The sequence below is a fragment of the Lonchura striata genome, chromosome 12 (assembly GCF_050655825.1).
Source record: "Lonchura striata isolate lonStrDom1 chromosome 12, ASM5065582v1, whole genome shotgun sequence".
Taxonomy (NCBI): Eukaryota; Metazoa; Chordata; class Aves; order Passeriformes; family Estrildidae; genus Lonchura; species Lonchura striata.
In genome coordinates this window covers 17,588,279-17,610,917 of record NC_140714.1, presented here as the reverse complement: position 1 = coordinate 17,610,917, position 22,639 = coordinate 17,588,279, and the positions used below count along the sequence as shown (strand labels likewise).

The window sequence follows — 22,639 nt, the reverse complement described above, 5'->3', positions numbered from 1 at the left end:
GTGCGAACTGCAACATTTCCTATTTTTTCAGTCTTTTAGGCCTCTGAGTTCTGTGCCAAATTAATAAATTTATATTATCCAATCAACCAGAAAACATAAAAAGTGTTCTATTTTCTGATAGCACTAAAAATAAAATCCAGTCCTCAGGTGAGCAATGAACTGGCATTGCCTAATCCTGCTGGCTTTTGTCTAAGGGCTTTTCTCTAATCCCCCCCATAGAAAAAGTAGAGCACCAAGAGCTTTAGGGCTCTGAAGTTGTTATTTCCAGCCTCCCTTGATGCTTTCTGATCCTTAGATCACCAGTCATTGTGGTTTCTGGGACAGTGATTTGGTGAACTGTTGTAAATATTTCTCATTTTAAAATATAATAAAAAAAAAACACGAAAGAGTTTTGGAGACAATTTTCTGATTGTTGTTATATAAGCAGTTTTTAAAAGTATTTGTTCAGATTTTGAGTATAAACAATGAAATTATCTACTAATTGCTAAAAGATGTGTGAAGATAATTCATTGAAGACATTACAAGTTTGACAGTACTACAGATGTTCTTTCTAAAGGTAGCTTTATTTCCATGGTTGAAGACAAACCAATTTGGGAGAATTTTTACCAAATATGACTGACTGTGTGCTTATGAAGAGTATTTTAGACCTTCTTATTTTCGTTAGCATTGCTAATCATTTAATCTTGAAACTGAAAACTTTCTCAGGTAAGAGAATTAATAAAAGGGTTGAAAGATCAAATCTGACAATTCAAATAACTAGATTGCCAAGGAGAATGTATATTTGTAATTTAATGTTTTAGTAATTTGTGGGAAAGCAATTTGTAATTTAATGTTTTAGTAATTTGTGGGAAAGCAATTAGATGTATGTTGTTAATATATGCATAAAACCAACTCAAGAGTCAATCCTGTAAATACTCAAACTTACACATTAAAATTAGTCTGTAATCTTTGTATTTATTTTTTCCCTCGTACCTGCTCTCTAAAATCCCCTGTTTCGGAGAGAAAAGTGTTGGGGGGGAGTCTTGGGTTTATAGCTTTTCTATTAATCTGTTTTGGTTTTTTTTTTTTAAAGAAAATTGCCAAGGCTTCTATGTAGAAATAGTTACTGATACTTTCCTGAGTGTGTTGTAAAAACACCAAAGGAAGTTTGTTGGTTTTTTTTTTCCTCTCTTTTGGTACTTGAGAAGAAAGGGATAATGTAGAAGTGGATGAGTACTTGAAGTAATATTGAATGTTTTGAGATTAATGGCAATTCAAGGTCGATTCAAAATAGGTTTTGAAGGAGCAAGTGGAGTGTTCACTAAGTATTCTGTATTCTATATTTGTCATAATAAATATGCCTGTAAAATGGATTTGCATCTACAAATAACCTTCTAGCCTTAATCTGCTGTGAGGCTGAAGAACTGAAACTGTTGGCATGGCTGGAAGAGCAGGTTGTTGAAGCTGATACTAATAAACAAGAACAAAAATTCAAGTTTTATTGGAAATACAGAACAGAAAAGAATGATAGGAAAAAAATAAAATGGTTTACATTCAGCTTGATACTAGTACTGGTCACAGAAATAGGAGGTGGAAATCTTCCCTACTGAAGCCTTTCTCACTTCATGTTTTGATTAACTTGCTGTGAATGGGGAAAGTAAAGTAAAACACATTAGAGAACTTGGTGCCTGCATAAGACATTCAGAAGGTACCACTTGTCTACTTTGGTTTGCTCACAAAGTGTTAAGAGCATTAATTAGCGTTACTGATGATAATTAATATGTTTCAAAAATATATACAACATTTTAATGTAAAATTAATCATGTGGTGGTAGGTTTTAGAATGTTTTCATGTGTGTATATATTACAAAAAATACACATTTGTTTGTGTGTACACATTTTTTATGATATTTACTGGTATTTATTTATTTATTGGTGAGTTACTGAAAATAGTTTTAGTAGCAATGATTTGTGATGAGAATAAGATCAGAGGCTGCTGCTTATGTAACATTATTACACTTACAGCTGTGTTTTTCCATCTTAGGCATTTATCACAGGAGACATGAAAGAATTGATGGGTTTAATTTTTTCCAAATAGAAATTTGGCTTGACATTGGAATGTATTTTTACATGCTTTGAAATTGTTTTTTACATTTTGCTAAAAACCTGGGAACATCAAAGTTTTATTATTTATGTGGAAAAATGAAAACCAATTATTGCTGCTGGACTTGGTTTTAGTTCTCAATTAAGACAATGTAATTTCCTTCTTGCTACACTAAATAACTTAAAATGGAAAATATTGGGGGTTGCTGTTTTTCTTGGGTAACAGGTTCAGGGCAAAAATATGTGTTCAGAATTGTGGGCACCAATTCCCCATAGCACAAGGACAAATCAAGGCTTAGCTAAATAAGATAAATAAAACTAACACAAAAAATCTTGTAAAATCAATGTTTTAGATGTAGGGATACATCATCATGCATTTGATGCTTAACTGTTTCTACTAATTAGGAATCTATACTAGCTTCAAAATTAGTACAAAGTGGGTGTGGCAATAGTAACTAGCACACCTTTGGCATTCATTTGTCTGGAGGCTTTACACCTGTGGGAGGTATTGGAGAAACTGGATGTCAGAAATGTGCAGTTGTGGAATTAAAAACATTGTGAGGCAGCATCCTCAGGCATCCTTATCAGTGATGGCCAGTTTTAGAGAACTGAGTGTCGAGGCCTGCACATGGCAATTTCTGTTTTTAATATGCTGCAGAGGTTCAAGTAGTTGAGTGAAATGCTTGAAGTTACGTCTGATTTCAGATTAATGATGGAATCAACTTTTCTTTGTAATTTCAAAGTCTGATTTGATTTTTCCCTAATGATCAACAGTATTGTTGTAGAAGGGTGATTCTTTTTTTGGTCTGACATCTAGATGAAATCATACTTTATTTAAAGGTAAACACATGAATTCAGCTTTGCTCCTAACTATATTGTCACATTTCGTGTCAGGAGAAGCTGTGGAACCAAGGCTTGCTCTACATCATTAGTTAATAACAAAGGTATTTGAGTCTGTTATGCTGTATGTAGACCGTTTTAAAATAGGAAGCTGGGGTTGCAAAAACAGCTCTTGTGAGAACAGCACAGCAAAACAGATATATTTCACTTAAAAATACATTGTGTAAAAATAAAACATGTTATTTTCAAAGCAGAATAGTAGAAGGAAATCTAAAACATCTTTGCAAAGTTACAACTATGTTGCTTGGTGTACTAAACCTAAATAGGAGTTATTTTCATTTACCACAAATCAAATTTTTAAGGAAATGTTAATGAATTTAAGCTTTGAGAAGTTCTGTTTCTAAACATAACTTTTTTTCATCTGCATCTTCATCCAATACACTTCTGAAGGTCAACTGAAAAGATTTCACTCGAGATTAAAAGAGTGGGATTAGAATTCAGAAGTATTTTTCCTCTTTGGTTTGCTCAAAGAAAATCTTGCATTTATTTGAAAGTAAAATGTGCTGTTTGTTCTAAGTGCTGGTAAAGAATGAGAAGAAACAGATTTGTGTGATTTTATCTAAAGAGTATGTGGTGAAATAAAAGTTGAGATAATGTGTGTGCATATATATATTTTTACACTTTCATTAGCAGAAAAGATTCTGAAAGCATGAGGGACACCATAGCTATTAAAGTGACTGGTTTGAAATGGTTATTTCAGAGGAGAACGGTGCAACATAGCAGAAGGTCCTGGGTATGCAGAGAAAAGAGCATTAGTAAGGGAGAGGATATGAACTTGTAAACAGAGTGATCCTTGTTAGCATGCCTGGCTCTGGCATGTGGGGTGGCATGAGCAGTGCTAGTAGTACGTTCCCACGGGCAGCATCCTCAGGCAGGAGAAGGCGTTGACGTGCTTGGCCAGGACGATGGGGTTGCCCTCCATCCTTATCTCGTCCATCCGCGTGCGGATGTAGCGCGTGTTGTTGGACTTGCAGAACGTGTCATCCGTGATGGTGGTGATGTTGTTGTACTGCAAACCAAAACATTTTCATAAATAAATGCATACCTGCATTGTTCATAAAAGATTAGAGCTTCGTTTTGCCATTTCCTATCACTGATGTACAGAAACCAGTAATAAATCCTTGCATGGGAATTAGCAGCCTCTGAACATCTGGATGGTTGTGGCCGAACGCATTGATATGGTAAATTGTTTTATTCAGAGGTGCAGTGGAAAACTGTAGCAGGAACTGTTTTCAAATAGAGCATGTTTGATTGAAGGTATAACTTCTGGGGTGTTTCCTAAGAGAACGTTAAGGAAATCCTTTGGGAATACCTGAAGGTGAAGAATGCGCAGACTCTCCGGTAAGTTCAGCGGGACAGATTCCAGTGCGTTGTGTCCTAAGTAGAGGTAGGCCAAATTTGTCAGCTTCTATTAAACAGAAAGAGAGGTTACTGATGTTCGTATTACTTGAGATTAAGGAACTCATGCCTGTTACAAGACGTCAGTAATTTTTTCTGATCACATAGCCTGTAAACTGATGTAACAAAAGCCATTATTTTGCTGTGAATGTTGAATACTATTATATCAAGAAATTCATAGAACAGACATTCTGTGTTTGGGAAATTTCAGTGTCATGTTGGTTATAAAAGCTGAGACCACTATAAATTACTGTATGTATATTGTTTATTAGTATTTCTGTTCAAGTTCTCAGAACTCTAATTGAGCCATCAATTTTTGAATATTTTTTCTTTACATGTTAAGAGAGAAAGCAAGCAGGTGAGAGATTTAATAGAAAATTATTTTCTATATGGAGGACATGAGGGAATGAGTGCACAAATGACTGATATTCCAGTGTGCCTTAAAAGCAAAGCAAAAGATGCTGCATCATAGTTTGCTTCTTAGAGTACAAAAAACACAGAATTTGGTGGCTCACTGAATAGTTAGGTTACTAATTTTGGTTACTTTGATTACCTAGATTATTGGGTTTTTCCTTACCTTGAAAGCATTTGCTTTGATTCCTCTGCTCTTGATTCTGTTTTGATTTGCATTAAATGTTGTTAGTTTGGGAGGTAGAACAGGAAGTTTTACAAGTCGATTTTCAGCAAGAGAAAGTTCTTCCAACAGCAGAAGCTTTGAAAAGGCTCCATCTTCTATTTCTTCTATCCTATTTCCACTAAAATCAATTCTTCTTAAGGTAGCTTTACACAAAAGAAATTTAAATCTAAGTATTAACTTTATAATTACATGGCATGTGAAATGTGTATGGCTGTATATGCTAAATGTTATACTGTTGGCTGCAGCATCTAAATTGTGATCTACAAATGCAAATACTATTAAAATTGACATCTAGATTTTTTTCCTGGTCTTAAATTGAAAAATTAAAAAAGGGAAATACTCAAAACCTCTGGATCCTTATTTTTATCTTAAAGAAATACTCTAGATCCTTCTTTTGGTCTTAGAGATAGCATAATTTCAGATATTCAAAGAATTTGCCATGCTGTGGAGTAAGATAGCTGGCAGACCTGTCCCTAGGGTATTTGTAGGAAAAATAATGCCTGGTCATTTAAGACTGGCTTGGATGCAGAACTGAATTTTATTTTTAGCCATTTGCTTTTTGCCTGATTTTTTGGGAGTATTAAGATGTTTACAGGGTCCAAAATGTGTGTCCATTGTGCCTTTCCATTTTGTATTCTAAAGCAGAGATGGAAATTGGGGTGTCACTTACTAATGTCGGCAAAGTCCGAGGCTGCAATCCTTTTGATCTTGTTGAACCGAGCATAGAGATAAGCGGTTTCCTTGGGCAGGGGGGGCACGGCCTCGATGTCGATCTCCTCGCAGTACACGGAGCCGCTCAGGCACACGCACAGCAAACACGTGGGCAGGTCTGCCAGCAAGGGCAGAGCACACAGTTACAGCATACTCAACTCACTTAAGCTTGATTACTCAAAATAGAGTTTTCTCTAGTGTCTTTTAAGATTTCCTGTTGTTAGGTTTTTAAAAGTTCTATTTGCCTCAAGTTCTGAGAAGATTTATGTTCTCAACTGTTTTGGGTTTTTTTGGTTTTTTTATTGTGTGTGATTTCCCCGAGTATGATCTCTGTTCTTACCTGAGCATGTGAAATGCTATTAATCGACTTGAATTCAGTTTAAATCTGTAGTTGGCGAAGAGTATGGTGATGTGACAGCTGCAAGTTTGTGACCACATTAAATATCACATCTGGAACCAAACCCACAAGGAGAAACACCTGGCAGTGCATGTATTTGGTACTGTAAGTGCATTGGAGTATTTCTGGCAGGTCACACAATATCCTGTGTTATTCCTAGCCACTATTTTGTCTAAACCTTTTACTAAAAACTCCAGCAATTATGTTTATATTTCATATATGGTTTAGGTTGGAAGGGACATTAAAGATTATCTCATTCCAACCCCTTTGCCACAGATAGGGACATCTTCCACTAGACCAGATCGCTCAGAGCCCTATGCATAATCTCTATGAGTTTTATACTTAGATTTTCACAGCTGTTGTTTTAAGTAGAGAGAGAAACTTTTTGTAATGTAGTTTGAGACCTTTCTAGCTTGTCCTAGTCCAGTAGCAAAGTATCAGTAACCTCTGTGTTGCTCTAATCTTTTCTGCCAACAATATTCAAATACATATAATGAATGTGGCTTTGAATCCTGTTTCATCACTACTGCTGTGTCTTGTGCTGTGTTTTCTATATTTTGAAAGTTTTGCTTGGCTTCCACCCTGCAGTGAATGCAGTGCAGACAGTAGGGTCATTCCATGGAGTAGTTGTCACTACACAGCAAAACAGGACCCTGTACAACCAGTGAGGAGTTAGAAAAGCAGCTGGTCAATACTGGGAAGCCAGCATGTAACGGTAATTCTTTTTCTTACAGCAGCACTTCAGAGAATAAAATGAGGATTTTGAGGTTTAGCTTTGTGAATATCATAATTTTTAGGCTACAGAGTTCTGCCCTATTTGGTGGTTTTTTTTTTTTTTAGTGCCTTGTTTTCATATGTTTGTGTAGGAAATGGAAAATGTCAAACAATGTTGTCACTGTTAAAAAGGCAATAGTTTTTATGCTTGTCTGTCTAGAAGCTCTGATGATCTTGGCGACTTGCTCAGCTTTGGATGGGGGCTTGTTGACAGGTGCTTTTTGACAATAATTAACCTTGAATTAGCACTTTGGTAGACATTGACAGTCCACTGGTCTTGCTGAATCATTGGTTATTTTTGGAAGTTTATATCACAGACACACAAAATAAGTGTCTCTTTTTCTCACTGCTCTGTTTGGCAGAAAAACTTTGTCATTTTCATGTGCAGAGATCACTGGGGCTTGTTAGGAGAAACCTGGACAAATGTACCCAGAGCCTGTAGGAAGCTTTGGCAAGTGAAGAATGTTCCTGATGTATTTTAAACATTGGCCTCCCTGATCATCAGATGTAAACTTTGAGAATAGCCAAATGTTCAAATAAATCTGTTGAAATAATTTAAGCACACAGTGTTTCATCATCACTTGGTTAAACTGTGGAACTTACTGGGGGATGTATTTTGTTTTTCTTTGTTGTCTTGTCTAACTTATTTAACTTGGGTACATCTCAATGGCAAATATGACTGGACAAGTCTGTGGAGATGCTTACAAGCTGTGCTTTGTGTATTCAGAGTTTCCCTGAGGATCCTTTAAATTTTTCAGCCTGCTCCATCAGAAGTTACAAGGTTTTCCATGGGAGATATGAAAGATATTAATAAACTAAAAGATTAATTCTGTAGTCTTAACAGAAGGATAATTCTGTTATCCTTTGCACTTTAGATTTCTATGGTAAAATATATTCTTTTGGATATCTTGGACATCGCAATATTCATGTCAGTTAACTTACTTGTGTCCTTTGTTGGTGGGACATCGAGTTGGCTGTCATCTCTTTGCAGCATTAGGGTAGTGTCAGGAGAAACATTTGTTCCATCCTTTGTGAAAAAAACAATGTCGTTTTAAAATACAAACTGCAGACAAAAAGCCACAGAGCATTACAATTGAAATAACATTTTTTAAAGTGAGCTTCCTACAATATACCTACCTATGGCACTTAATTTTTAAAATGCTTTTATAGGTTGGCTGACTAATGTGATGCGTTGTTACTTTTACATGTGAACTATTCACTTTAAAAGGCAAGAAGGGAAGGTGCTGCCAGTACTTCTTAGAAAACTGAAGTTCTTCAGGAAAGGAGAGTAGACATGAAATAGAAATAGAAAATATAGTCTAGGTGTTGGGAAGGAGTATCTAAGTAGAGGGTATTTGCAAACAGTTTTGAAGATCAAGATTTTGGATATAATGCAAAACTCAATAGAATTCTTGTGAGTATGAGTAGTATTTTGTGTTGTACCCAAATAATCTCAGTAAAATGACTGAGATGTCCTTGCATTTAAAGTTATTCTGAATTCCTCCTGGAGACAGTCATTGCATCTTTTCAATTGCAGGACAACTTAGTTTATAAACACATTCCTTGCAGGTATTAGCTGAAATTGAGTAATTTGTTTCTATGATCTGTATGTTAGTCTGTTTTAAGGTGTGGACTGCTTACAGAAAGGACCTCTTCACACAGAATCACCAGGTTGGAAGAGACCTTCAAGACTGAGTCCAGCCCTAACACTTCAATTATACCATGGCACCGAGTGCCACATCCAATCTTTTTTAAACACATCCAGGGATGGTGACTCCACTGCCTTATCACCCATTCTGTAAAAAACCTTTTTCTAATATCCAACCTAAATTTCCCTTGGCGCAGCCTAAGACTGTGTCCTCTGGTTCTGTCAGTGCTGCCTGCAGAAAGAGACCCCACATAACGACAGCCAACTTTCAGGAAGTTGTAGAATGATGAGGCCACCCCTGAGTCTCCTTTTCTCCAGGCTAAACACCCCCAGCTCCCTCAGTCGTTCCTCACAGAGTTTGTGTTCCCAGCCCCTCTCCAGCCTTGTTGCCTCCTCTGGATGTGCTCGAGCATCTCAACATCCTTCCCAAACGGAGGGCCCAGAACTGGACACAGCACACGAGGTGTGGCCTCCCCAGTGCTGAGTGCAGGGGGAGAATGACCTCCCTGCTCCTGCTGGCCTCACCATTCCTGACACAGGCCAGGAGCCATTGGCCTTCTTGGCCACCAGGGCACACTGCTGGCTCGTTTTCAGCCAGCTGCTGACCAATGCCCCCAGGTCCCTTTCTGCCTGTGCACTGTCCAGCCACACTGTCCCCAGCCTATAAAACTGCAGGGTGTTCTTGTGACCTCTTGTGATGCAAGGAACAGCAGTCAGGTTTTCACTGGATACTGGAGGAATTTTTGAGAATTACCTATTACTGTATTTACAGTATAGATACAGTTTCTTATACTGTGATTTGCATGCAGTAACATTAAGGGATATCAGTTTGACTGTGGTAGTTGTTTTTGGCTTGCATCATTTGTTTGGGTTTTTTTGGGGGTTTTTTTGGGGGTTTTTTATGGGGAATATTTGTAGGACAGAGCAAGCCAATATGTTTTTTGGTTTGTGTGGCTATTGGAAGCACATGCAGGAAAGATCTTTATGAGATGTGGAAGATGTTTTGCTTTAAACATACTTAAGGATCAGCTCTGGTAGGAGTGCTCTGTGGAAGAGCTGCTTGCACACTGGGAGTGCTGACAACCCTTTTTAGTTTTCTTAATCCCCCCACTGTCCCCTCCTTCAGGCACACAGGTGGTTCATCTGCAAGTGCAGTGTGCAGGTGAGAGCTTTCAAGCTCCTTCTGGTACTATGTTTTATTTGATATTTAGTTGCTTGCATATACTTTACTGTGGGCATTTTTTTTATTCTGCAAAACAAACCCCTTGACATAAAACCTGAGAAACAAATATCTTGGCCAGCCTCTGTCATTTTGACCCCTTTTTAGCCTGTGACTCATCTGTCTCTTGGCTCTCCCCTGTGTCTGCCTCTCCAGGCTCTGGCTCTGGTTTGGGCTAGCTTGGTTTGTCTTAGTGAAGTTTTTGGGTTCTCACTCAGGAAGTTTAAGGTTCTTAGTAGGATTCTGGCAGCAGTTTGGCCAGAATGCTGGGTGGAGGGAAGCTGGGGGTGTCAGTTTACCAGCTACACTCCAGCAAACAGCAAATCTCCCAGAAGCTTTCTGCAGAAGTTGTCTCACAAAGATAGGTTGATTAGGCACATGAAGATGTGGAGCTTGAGGTATCTGTGCCAGTAGAGACTTCTGAGTGTGTGGACTGCTCATGGAACAAGTAGACTTGTATGGCTATAGCTGGTTTGGCTCCTGAGGGACAATTAATAACATTTGCTGGCACAGCTTATCTGTCCCAGGTGAAGGTTTCTAGCAATCTCCTACTTAAGCCATCAAATCTTTGATGGAACTTCTTAGCAGAATGCAATGTAGTGCTAATCTCTGACAGTGGGAAATGTCATTAAAATTAAAACTGGTAATTTGCAGAATACCATTAAATTCCTAAAATTAAAAAATATTTGCTTATCAGACATAAAAATTCTTCACTATGGAGTATCAGAGCAGAAGACTGTTTGGATTATAACCACAAGTTCATTACTTGCATATGTAAAGAATGCACTGAAGGAATATTGGCCTACTCACGTTTGATCATCACGGTATTATCATCATTAAATTCCACCTGCCTCTTCCATTGTACTGCACAGATGCATTAACACTTTACATCTAAATACTCTAACCATCTTCAAATTTCTGCAAAATAATTTATTCATCTTATAACACAAAGGTCTGGTAGTTTATATTCAACAAAATTAGTTAGTCCAGATGTGAGACAGCATGTAATTAAGTGGTTCTGTTCTCTTGTGGAAATTAAGGTTTTGTGCTTTAAATTGCTAAAATTTTATTCAAGACTGGTGTGACTGTGGTTTCAAATAATCATAGTAATAAATTTCTTGTGATGTTTTTAGTAGAAGTCTAATGGTGTGTTCAAGCATACAGTAAGGAGTTAAATTTATATGCAAGACAGATTTCTGACTGGGCATGCTTGAGGAAACATTTGGCATGCATTTCAGTTCCAGTTAATACTTGGACTATTTGGGGAGTAAAATTGGTGCAATAAATGAATGGGAGATCTGTTTGTGCACCCCATGATGTAAACTGGGAACAGTGGCACTTGTATCAACGAAGCTGTTGCACATAAGGAACTCATTTATTATTTTGCAATGAAGACATGTCAATAGAGACCTGATCTGATGGAAATAATGACTGACTACATTCCTAGAATTATCCTAAGCAGAACTGTTGGCCTTCAGGAGACCTCCATCTTATAGCAATGTCAGGAGGGCTTTGATTTATCTGTGGCACATCTGTTGGAATAATTTCCATGTAGGTATACTCCTTGTTCCTTTACTGAAGCAGCAGCAATCTTCTGCAAGCAACTTATTGATCAGTGTCATCTGATGCTGTGCCTAGCTGGTTAAAGTTAACAGGTTTAGTATTTTTTTATAGACTTACTTCTGAGTGGATTGTCGCCAATTAGTTATGAGTCATTTATATAGTCTCTTTTTCATGGATTTATGAAAACATGTTACTTCATCACTGTGGCAGATGTCAGATTTAAAAATACCTTAGACATTTATTTGCTATAAATATGTAGTTGATTGTTTTAATCAACAGTGGAGATCTGTAATTTAATTAGATTTGGGAAATAGTAAAAAGGTATACAAAAGGGATTTTTCTGTATTTGGACTGCAATTTTTTACTTACTATCTTTTGCTGGTTTATTTTTCTTGGTTATCAGGCTAAGTTATTGTAACAAGTACAGTTAATATTAATGAAGACCTCCTTGAGCTTTTCATACTGGGCTGTTACCATTTGGTTGGGATCTGTGGTATTTTCCTTGGCAACTACTCTTGGGACAATTGCTGCTGTTTTTTCTTCCTGAGCAGTGTTGTGTCTTCTTCTCTATTGGTGTGTACTGGTTGAGTCTAAATGGGGGTGTGATGTTTGTCCCTGGCAGCTGAGGTTGTGGCGCTTCACTTAATTCTCCCATGGCTTTGTGTCTTCTGCTGTTGTATTGAAATTCAGAGGCAGGAATGTGGAGCACCCAACAAAAACATTCTGTTTGGAGATGCTAGTGAGTGCCCTGAGATGTAGGGGAAATATTCTCTTTATTAAGCCCCTCAAATTGTTAATGCATAAGTGACTCCTCCAGCACTGGACATTTTATAGAAGTTCAGGGCTGCTGGACTGTTGAGCTGTAAAAAAACCTAAACCACCCATCTCTGAAAAACTGAGGCAAGAGACTTGATCATTTGGCAGGTCAAAAGAGGAACTGTGATTTATACTGGCAGATTATGTTCAATAAAAAGGGGGGGGGGGGGGAGGTCCAATTATTACTTTGATAGTTAAAAAAAAAAATCACTTGTTCTTAAGCAAACTCACTGAGTTAATACAACATAGTTAAAACTGTTGAGCTAATAATTAATATATCTGGTTCTTGAAACTCTTATGATTGCAGGCACATAAGAACAGCAGAGTTAAAATTATGCTTTAGCCTTATTTGTGCAAGCCTGCCTTCTGTGGCTTACTCAGACTGTAGCAAGAGTAATTTTTTTTTTTTTTTGTGGTTTTAGTTTGAGTGGCTTTCCCTGTGTCTGAACTCGTATGTTTCCCTCTTATTTTAGGACTTTTCCATAAAACTCGCATGCATGCACATAGCACCTTTTTCATATAATGCTTATTTTAGTTAAGAATATTAAAAGGAAAATAGAAATAAAATACCTTTCTTATATCCTTGGATTGCATTTCATAATCTTGTTGGGTGAGGCTTCTCATGGAAACATCTGTATCATACTCATAAAACTGGAGTGATTCTTGCTTTAGAGGTGGTGCTGGATTAACCAAAGGTACAAACACAAACAAAAAAAAAGTAGCCTGCAAAATCTCCATTCTTGCCCAGAACGATGTACGTGGTTTTCAGTGATCTGAAAGATCTGCTCGTGCCTGGACTCTGGAGAACACTTTCTTTGGGACTGGAAATGAAAATGCAATCTGTCAAAACGATATTTAAAGCCTAGAGTACTTGTTGGCAGTAGTTTCTAATACATAAGGAACATGGAACAACTTTTAACTCTTGGTATCCTTTAATTAGACTCTAACTTTATAAAGCCTATTCCTAACATAAGAAGAAACTGGGAAATAATAAAGATTTTATAACAAATAAGGAAAATATTCTCTTAATTGCATTTGTTTGTTTCTCAGTCTGTTATTTTTTGTTAAAAGCAAGATGATTTGGTTGCTATTAAATATTTGGTATAGATATAGATTAAGTTATTAAAATATGTGAGCTTCAAATGCATTTTTATTGTCAAAATAAGAGTTTTCAAATCTAAATATTCTATAACAAAAGCCTCTCATTGTCTTTTACTTTACATGTGAAACTAAACAAGAGAAGATTACTTAATACCCTCAGAATATTATACAGGTTGGGCACTTTTCAGGTAGGAAACTGGAAGAGGCTGAAAGCATGATCTTTGAAACATTGCAAATATGCATGTACTATTTTTAAAAATAAATCTTTGCACAGCATTTTTCTCCTCTTTACTGTAGTTTTATTTAAGCTCTAAATTAATCTACTTTTAGGAAAAAAGTCCACCTACCTTTTTAGCAGATTCCAAGCTCTTCACTGAAAAACCTGATATCCTTATCTATAGTTACTCTTTTGTCAGTGTATTTTAGGTTCAAGTTATGCATTACATCCAAATTGTTGAACTGAATACTCTCTTAAAGTTTGACAGTCTGAGAAGTGCTTTCCATGGGGTAAAAATGCTTTGCCAGCATTCTCTCCCAGAGTGAGAGGTAATATCCTGGAGCAGGGGGTTGTACTCTGCATAACATTTGCAAATGCTAAGCCTGTGTAGCTCATCCTACTTTTGGTGCTCCTTGTAAAAATGGCAGCTTTCTGCTTTGTGATGATGTGCTCTTTATATCTGCTAAGGCTCTTTCTGTAAATCAAATATTAATTGTGCAAACTGGAGGTCTCTAATAATGCATGTGTTATCCATTTTGTGAAATGCTTCAGCCTAGAGACAAAGCAGCTGCTTTCTGAGACAGAGGTAGAGCCAAAACACACGTCTGTTGTATTAGTCACATTTTGTGAATAGTAAAATGTTTTATTACATGTTTAGAGAAATTTTACTTATCTATGAAATGGAAACTTTTCAGTCTGAGGACTTCTGGAAAAACATTTTTTGGAATTTCTTGTGTTTGTGTTGAGATATTCAGACAATCAATGTCTAAATCCTTCATTAACTGACTTATTAGACAGTTTGTTGAAAAATGGATTTCACAAAAAATACTTTCTTTGAATAAAGTTCTGATTCAGTTTTACAGATAACTCAGTGAGCACTGTCCAGGTGTAGAATTTCCATCTGAACTATGAGCAGCAATTTTCTAGATTTGTAATGCATTTCTTCCTCCCCCATCCTTTTCCTCATTATGAATTTTTGGCAGTCAGCACAAATGGGAGACAGACCCACTTTGAAAGTTTATAGAGTAGCTTTCTCAAGTCTTTAAAAAGTATGTAGCAATAAAATTTAGTGGGAATATATCCAGATTTACATTTCTCTTTTATTGTTATACCTTTTTTCTTTTTTTTTTTTTTCCTAGATTAATACTGATGATAAACTGGACCTTTTGGTTAAGTTTTCTTTTAAATGCTGCCTTGTTTAGCAGCCAAATATCTGTAGGAAATCTGAAGAATGACTACAGCCAGTTGCTGTCTAAAATCTTTTTGGGTTTATAATACCACCAGTTTCTGAACTCATTTGGATTTTATAAAAATGTTTGTAGCTTTGTTCATATGCAGATTTAACAGTGTGATAGTTTGGACTTGAAGCTTGCTCTAGGATAATACCATGATGATAAAATGGACATGTGAGGAAAGAGGCTCAGTAATAATGGAAATTGGGCCCTGAATCCCATTGGATGCTACTCTGCTGGAACAATGACACCAGGAGTTTGGAAGTGGTTAAACTGCACTGTCAGTGCCATCTTAGCATCCCTCCTGCCTTCGTGCATGTCTGGGAAGTAATGACATAGCTCTGCTTTGTACTTACCCTTTCCAGCTGCCACCCATCTGCCAAACATCCATATTAGGATTTCCTCTGTCTCTGGGGCATCCAAATGTTTCCAGTGCTTGAATGTAATCAAAGGATAACTATTCTAAGGGAAAAAAAAAAAAAAAAAGGTTAATATTTTGAAGCTGAAAGCAAGATATAAAATAGTAAATATATTTATTATAGTGTTATGATAATTTATTTTGTAAGTACTGAAATCCTAGATTTCACAGCTACATAGACGGTCTTAGGAATAGTTTTATCTTTTACTTACATATGACGGCTTTTTAAAATGGGGGAAAACTAATGGATAAATGAGGCCTTGAAAATGTAGGTAGTCTTCATTCAAGGAAACATTTGTTTTGATCTGCAAGAGAAGAGGCTCTGAATTTTCAGACAACTTCAGGAACAGCTTCTGCACAAAATGTGAAAAGTCTGTGTTCATCAGGGTCACAAGATTTTGGTTCTAGCTTATCACAAAAAGGTTGTCGCGTGTGTACTCACTGTAATAGAGGCACTTCTCAGAAGCTCATTAATACTTCCTTACAAATACATTCAAAGAGGGAGATGTTAAGTAGTTTTTTTGGCATGATGCCATCAAGGAGTAGCTCACAGTGCCAAATAAAATAGTAACCTTATTCCATAGTTTGTCGGCATTGTCATGAAAGAAGAAAATATATCAGCAAATAATGTCAGATAAAAACAGTTTTTATCTGAACATGTACCAGATGCTCAGATCAGCACAAGGATGAGGGTGGTACAGGTGACTGCAAACAAGGAAGGGGAAGTATTGCTTCCTTCAACTCAGAGTGACTAGAAATAACCACAATATCCAAATCATGTGAGATGAAATATGTGGTTCATATGCATTGGCAGTAGGGGAGCTGACAGGAAATACCCTGACGAGCAGAGAATGCTTTCTGGGCACTGTTAGTGCTTAGAAATTGGATGTATAAGTGTCTTTTGCTTGGACTCTTGTTACAAGGATTGATATAATTGGAAGGCGCTTTCTTTCCTGGAAACCTAAGCCTGCTGTGTTGTTAACTCATTGAGCTCCAGTTTTTGAAGAGGACCTTAATAATGTGTCCATGGTGTGGTTTTTTTTTTTTCCCCCATGATATCTCATTTGCTCTGACTGATTTCCCAATGAAATACTTTCAGCTGGATTGTTAGGCATTTTAAAAGGTTATTTTTCCTAATTTTGTTGACAGGGAATTGTGGCTTAAATTTGAACAGTAGTCATTTCCCTGTCATTTTGTAAGGATATTAAGTTGTAGCTGAAGGTGTAAATGAACCACAAGACTTCTTTTCTTGTAGTGGATAGAACCCAAGCCAGATTAATGGGATTGAGTTCTGGTCTCTGCATTCTGATATCAGGAAAACTTAGCTTTAGGTGAAAAGGGTTGCATACAGAATAGGTGTAAAATTGGTTCCCCAAGGTTTTCTTCTGTCATGTTAGACAACAAATAACAGGAATGAAAAAGTGAGAAGTTGGATGGGTGTGGATGACAGAGGTAGAAAAAAACATAGGAGATCAAGACAGAAATGAGGGTAACTACCCAAACAATACATGTTGATGACTAAATCTTCAGCATCTGGGAAAGAATCTAGTATTTAGTTTATATGTCAATACAGAGTGGGGTAGACTTTCATCTGTGCAGGACAGGTTGGAAATGACTTCTCCAGGTGCCTGTAGGAATTAAAAGGGGCAGGAGCTGGCACTGCCTACATAAAGACTTGAGATCATGAAATGGGAGGCAGACCACTGGATAAAGAAAAATGGGGAGGAAAAAACATAGGGGTGCAGGGGTTAATAAGGCTGTGAGGCAGCACTAGGGAGAGTCCCATAAAGTTGCTCCAAGATATTTCTTATGAAATAAACCAAAGCTGAGATTCTTTTCAATCACTCAGGCTTGTTCTATGTTTAGACGGAGGAAGTGTATTTTGCAGCTGCTCAAACACCTTGGCTTTCATCGTGTATTACAATCTCTAAAGGATGATACTGGCAACTTCTGCCATTTCTGAGTTTTACTATATATAAATGTTCTTGAAAAAAAGTACTATGGATTATTGCTCAGCTGACCTGTGCTTATGGTGGTGCTGGGAATCCCTTACACAGAATGCTCACAGTCAGTGTCTTCTCTTGGCCAGACATCTGTGTAGAAAAAAAATGAGATGAGGACAAATTAGGAAAGCTTTTAAAGATTCTTGGCTATTTCTAGACCTGGGCACAATGCTGGATTTTCTTTTGTGTGTGATATTTCTGCTTCATGTGGAAAGTAACATTTTGGAGGTTCCTTGGCATAACTTGTGTGGAGTATGATTTAAAGACCTCACAATATTGACCAGCTGTTCTGGATGGGAGTAATTATAATAGAAAAGGTTTTATGGAGGAAAAGACAGTTATTGCACCAGGCTGGTAACATGTACATAATAATCTGCAAGCAGTGAGAGATTGACTGTTAAAGGGCAAAAACATTAAGTGATGTTAGAACTGAACTCGATGGTTCTGTTTGTATTTTCTCCTTTCTTAACCTAAAAGAAATAACATTTTGGAATGGTTCTCTACACAAGTTTTATTTTCTAAAACACAGGCCTTTTCTTTTGATATTTATATGGGATTAATTCCACTCTCTAAAACTACTTTTAACTCTTTGCTGCTGCATAAATGCATGATATGAAACTTCTCAGATGCCTTCATTCCTTTCTGCTTTTTTTTAAGGTCCTGGTAGTGGGTGTTTTAAGGCAGTTTAATGCCAGTAATGATGATGGAGTTGCATTTATTCTGGGAACTAAAAGTATCACGGAAGCAGGAGCAATCTCCTGGTTTCTTTGCTGGCTTGAGAACTGAAGGTGGTGCTATAGAAGAGTCGTGTAAAGCAAAGTCAGTTCAAACCCAGCATCCTTGAGGGATAGAGGGGGGTTCATTTAGTATTAAATGTAAAACAAATGTCATCATGTCCTAGAGAAAACATAGAACATTCTTCAATATTCAAAATCACTGAACCAAAGAAGTGTCTGAAATGAAATAGTTATGCATAAATACCTCCAGATTTTTATGAAAAGTTGCAACTATTTCCAAGGCTCAGTGAATTAAATCAGTTTAGGTCACTGTTAGGGCCACCAGCTGCAAAATGAAGACAACTGAAAAATGACCTAGTGATTGTATGAACATCCTTCCATATGTTTCTGGTTTATAATCAGAATTTTTTAAGGCTGAAGACATTACCTTTATTTCTTGCATTTCTGGAAAAGATAACATTTTGTCACTTACTTTATTTTAAATTAATAAAGCACATTGCAAAAATCATGCATAATATTAAACAGAAATCAAACTATGGTTAATAAATACAAATTATAACCAGAGTAGCAGTGCTGTCTATTTACCCAGACCCCTCTGTTGAACACATGCTCTCCTGAGCTTTGGTATGTGATATCAGCTATATCCTGAAACAAAAGCCAACCTACTGCAATTTATTACAATTTCTTAGAATTTCTTCCAGAATTGGCATTACTTCCTTATGACAATACCATCATTTGTTGAGAGCTGTTACTATGTCCACAGGGACATTTGAACCAGGGTTCCAAGAATGGTTGGCCTTATCCATATTTTACTTCAGTGTTGCAGGCATTTGTTCCTTGTGTTGTTCATAGCATCTGCTTTACTCTCTGTGTTCATGGCTCATCTTCACATTTATCTGTTTTCCTTGTGTTCTACTTTTAGAATAGGGGAATTGATTTTTTTTTTTCTGTAGACGATGAATTAATGCAACAAATTACAAGGTTGTGTTCTAGTTATTTTCCTTTTTAATTAGGTTGTTAGAAATATAAATTTTGGGCAAAATAGTTAAAACATTAAAAATGTTTGTATTTGTGGAATTCCATAAATTGCAATACTGTATACACAAATTGGCTTATAGCTGAATAGTTCACACTCTTGCAGCAGCACTGGAAAATGACAGGGAAAGCTCTTCAATGTGTACTTTTTTGGTTAAAAATATAGGATATTCCCCTTTCCTGCTTTTCAGGTAGGAAATGCCTATGCTTAATAGCATACAACAATCAAGTTGGGCAACAAAGAAGGAAATGGATTTGTATTGTAAAAGTGGAATGTGAATGTGTTAAACTAAGTCAGAAAATGTGAACTGCAAAACATCTGTTTTCTATAAAAGAGCTTCTGTCCTCATCCACATAAATTTTATTATCAGAGTACTGAAGCAAAGTGTAAAAAATATTTATCAGGAAAAAGCAAAATATATTTCCACTTTTTTTGGGCTAAAGAAAGAAATATAAAGAGTTAGATTAAACTACTTTTATTTCTCTTTCTTTTGATTTTTATAATAACTTCTGGTGGTTGGCACTTTACCTGAATTGCTCATGGAAATGCAGTTAAAACTCAGATCAAACTTTGTTTCTGTATTTTGTGACTGTGCTGTAAACAAACTCGTTAAGCTATTTCATTGTTAGGTTTTGCTGTTACTGTTGAAATAAATAGCATGTTTAGTTCTTAGTTTATTATCCGATTTCATCCTTTAAAAACACTGTATATTTTGTAAGTAAGTAAACACTACTTATTTTGTAAGTATCAGAGCAAAAATGAAACAACTATGTTTTACACTGTCTCAAGGCAGTGGTAGTGAGGAGCAGTACCAGCACATTACCATGGCTCAGGATAGTCGCAACATATAACTGGTGTGGAATTAATAATAAAGGTTAGTGTACAATATCCTGTGTCCAGCAATGCTTATGAACAGATGCTTTGGGAAGACAAAGAATAGAACAATGATGTATGATCCTTGTCTCAATTCTGTCTTCAAATGTTATTCCACTCTCCAACTATTTTCAGCTCAGCACTTTTGTACCTACTGTATTTTGTTTAACAATCTTTAATGGATCTCGTCCAAGAAACACAATTACTGGTTGTGTCTTTTCTCAACACCATGTCTAAAATTGCTGCTGCATCTACTGTGTCCTTGAGTACATGGGACATATGAGCTTCATTTGATAGCTCCTTCCCTTGTGCTGGAGCAGATCCCCAGACCCTTGCTGTCAATGCAACTCATAATTTTGTGGTATCTTCTGTATCCCCCTCTCTTTGCTGAGCCCTAGTGCATTCCATGTTGTTGATATAGAAGCCAATCCTTACCTTGGGTGGCCTTGCTCTAATCCTTTTCCAGTACCAGCTACCAGAGGCTTTGGAAATCAATACTGCATTTAATGTCTAGGTGAGCCACAGATTTATGTTAGTGTCTTGATGTCTCTTGTTTTCCATTTGTCTCTAGTTACTCTCTACATTTGAGTTTTCTTTCTGTGACTCCTGGACACTGAGCAGATTTATGTTACTGTCTTGATGTCTCTTGTTTTCCATTTGTCTCTAGTTACTCTCTACATTTGAGTTTCCTTTTTGTGACTCCTGGGCACTGAGCCAGTGTTTTCACTGAACTCCTATTGCTACTGAACCACTTCTGAGTCTCACTCCCTGAGTGATGTTGGTGAGGTCATCCTTCATTAATTTTAATGTGGAACTAAGCTCATTATTTCCATGGACATCACTTCTCATTTAACTGTGATGAGCTCCACTGGCTGTTTTAGCATCCTGAGGACTTTTGCAGCCATTCTCTAGCAATACTTAGCACTCATTGTTGGCATCTCACTTCTCAGCCTGGTTTGTCTGTCTCTTGCTAGCATTTTAAATGGAATGAATTCCAGCACAGGCTCTCTGCAAAGTTCCCACCAGTGGGATCCCCTCCACAGCAAGAACTGAACATTTATTCTTAGTCTGTTTCTCATACTTTATTTGATTTTTGTTTGTGATGTTGCCTTTTAATCTGTGGCAACTTAATTTCCTTAAAACCTTTAGGAATTTTTGTTGGCTGTTTAGACCAGGATCTCCCTTTTCTATGTCCTTCATGATTCCCTCAGAGAATTCCAAGATACTTGGAAGGCAAAACATCATGACTTTAACAGACAGCATCCCCTGTGTTGCCAGAGCAAATTTCACTCAGCTAGATTCCATTAATCCAGTACTTTATTATAATTCTCATTTCTCTAAGGCTACCAAGTCTTTAGTTCTCTGTCCACTGTAAAAGCCTTTTTCAAATAAGTGTCTTATGTGCTACAGATTATATGATAATAATTGAAAGAGAAGTGAGTTATACTAGTTCTGCTTGTAATACAAATTTCATGTTCCACCTGAATGAGTCAAATACAACAAGACAGCTCTGAAGTTTTCAATAATTTCCAGTTTGACTTTGAGAAATGTATATAATGTCAATTTTTTGACTTCTACTTTAAAGGTAAAGCTAAGCTTTGTTTCATAAATGGCTTTAAAAAGCAGAAAGTTTGTGATAAAAGATGTAATATTCATACTACAGAAGGATAGTGTTCTTTTATTTTTGAAGCTGAGCAAGCCTTATTTTAGATCTGCATTTTGTGCACCATTCACTTAAAATCTGACATAGTTGAAAGGTTAATATACTACGTGTATATATTAATAAAGCAATAAAGTTATAGATATATCTAAGTTCTTATATGTACTGTACATAAATGATATTGAGTACTTAAGGAATGAATACATGCATGTCTTCCTTTTTCAGAAACCCAGAGGTGTTTGAGGATGATAAACATTAATAACTTTTTTTAAAAAAAGCAGACATTCTGTAGCGCTGTGAATTTGTGAGGTGACCACAAAATAGTTTGCTATGAATACTGGATCTGCTCAAAATGCAAATAAGAAAAAGGGGAAGGAGAGAGGAGCAGATTTCTTGAGTTAGTTGGCTGAAGATCCACAAATTAATAACAATAGAATAAATTTTCTACCCACAAATTCTTACAACCAGTTGTCCTTAAAGTCTGTATATATTCTTAAAGTTTATATTCATAGCCTTATAAATCTTTCTCTTAAAAAGAAGCAGTTAAGTATTTTCATTTTCTTAATATTTCAGTTGATACATCAGAAACCGTAAATATTATTATGGGCCTAAAAAAAACCCCTGAAATTCTAAGAGAAAAAATGAAACCTGCCTAGCTTTTCAAATTCTAATAGAAATCTGATTACATTGTACTTTAAGTGTAGGGCAACTAAAAAGATTACATAAAATTATGCAAAGTTTGAAGTATAATGTATGGCTCTATCACTTGCAAAAATTTGATTTTGCTGTTGAAAACAGGGATTTTTTTTCCTCACAGCTAGTAAACCTCTATCAAGGAAAAAGTGCTGAAAAACAAAGAAGTGATTAAAAAAGGCAATATGGTGCTCTATAGTGTTATCTTCCCCTGTAGTTATCTGGATCTCTTTCTAGGCATAAGATTAAAAAAAAAATTGCATAGCTCCAAGTTTTCTTCAGGTTACTTAAAGCAGTGTTAATTGTACTTTGAAGCACAATACAACTAATTGGTATTAGCTGTACAGAGGGATAAATTAATAGTTTAAAATAACTGCAAATGCTTTTCATTGTATCTGTCCTACTTGATGAATAATTCTGAATGCAAAGATTACATTACATTTCTATGTGTCTTCTAAAATAGCATGGGCTGAAGCATAGGGGAAATATAAATGCTAATGGTTCAGTTGTGTTAATGAACATGCT

At 36.4% G+C, this 22,639-nt stretch overlaps 2 protein-coding genes across 5 annotated transcripts in view; one reads left to right on the top strand and one right to left on the bottom strand.

Moving 5' to 3' along the window:
• CENPP (centromere protein P) overlaps positions 1-22,639 on the top strand; it is a 114,109-nt gene that overhangs the window by 12,156 nt on the left and 79,314 nt on the right. The gene's annotated exons all lie outside the window — the stretch shown is intronic.
• Positions 1,458-13,786, bottom strand: OGN (osteoglycin). Its single transcript, XM_021529200.2, has 7 exons — positions 13,593-13,786; positions 12,715-12,965; positions 7,841-7,925; positions 5,687-5,845; positions 4,957-5,159; positions 4,294-4,389; positions 1,458-3,990 (listed from the first exon to the last, which is right to left on the bottom strand). The coding sequence occupies exons 2-7, from the start codon at positions 12,880-12,882 to the stop codon at positions 3,820-3,822; spliced, it is 882 nt and encodes a 293-aa protein (XP_021384875.1). The 5' UTR covers positions 12,883-12,965; positions 13,593-13,786; the 3' UTR covers positions 1,458-3,819.

Excerpts from the sequence above, each read along its gene's own strand:
- OGN (XM_021529200.2), bottom strand. The coding sequence starts at position 12,882 with ATGGAGATTTTGCAGGCTACTTTTTTTTTGTTTGTGTTTGTACCTTTG. Across the intron at positions 7,926-12,714 it reads AATCCAAGGATATAAGAAAG|GATGGAACAAATGTTTCTCC; the intron begins GTATTTTATTTC and ends TTTTTCACAAAG. Across the intron at positions 3,991-4,293 it reads TGCGCATTCTTCACCTTCAG|TACAACAACATCACCACCAT; the intron begins GTATTCCCAAAG and ends TTTGGTTTGCAG.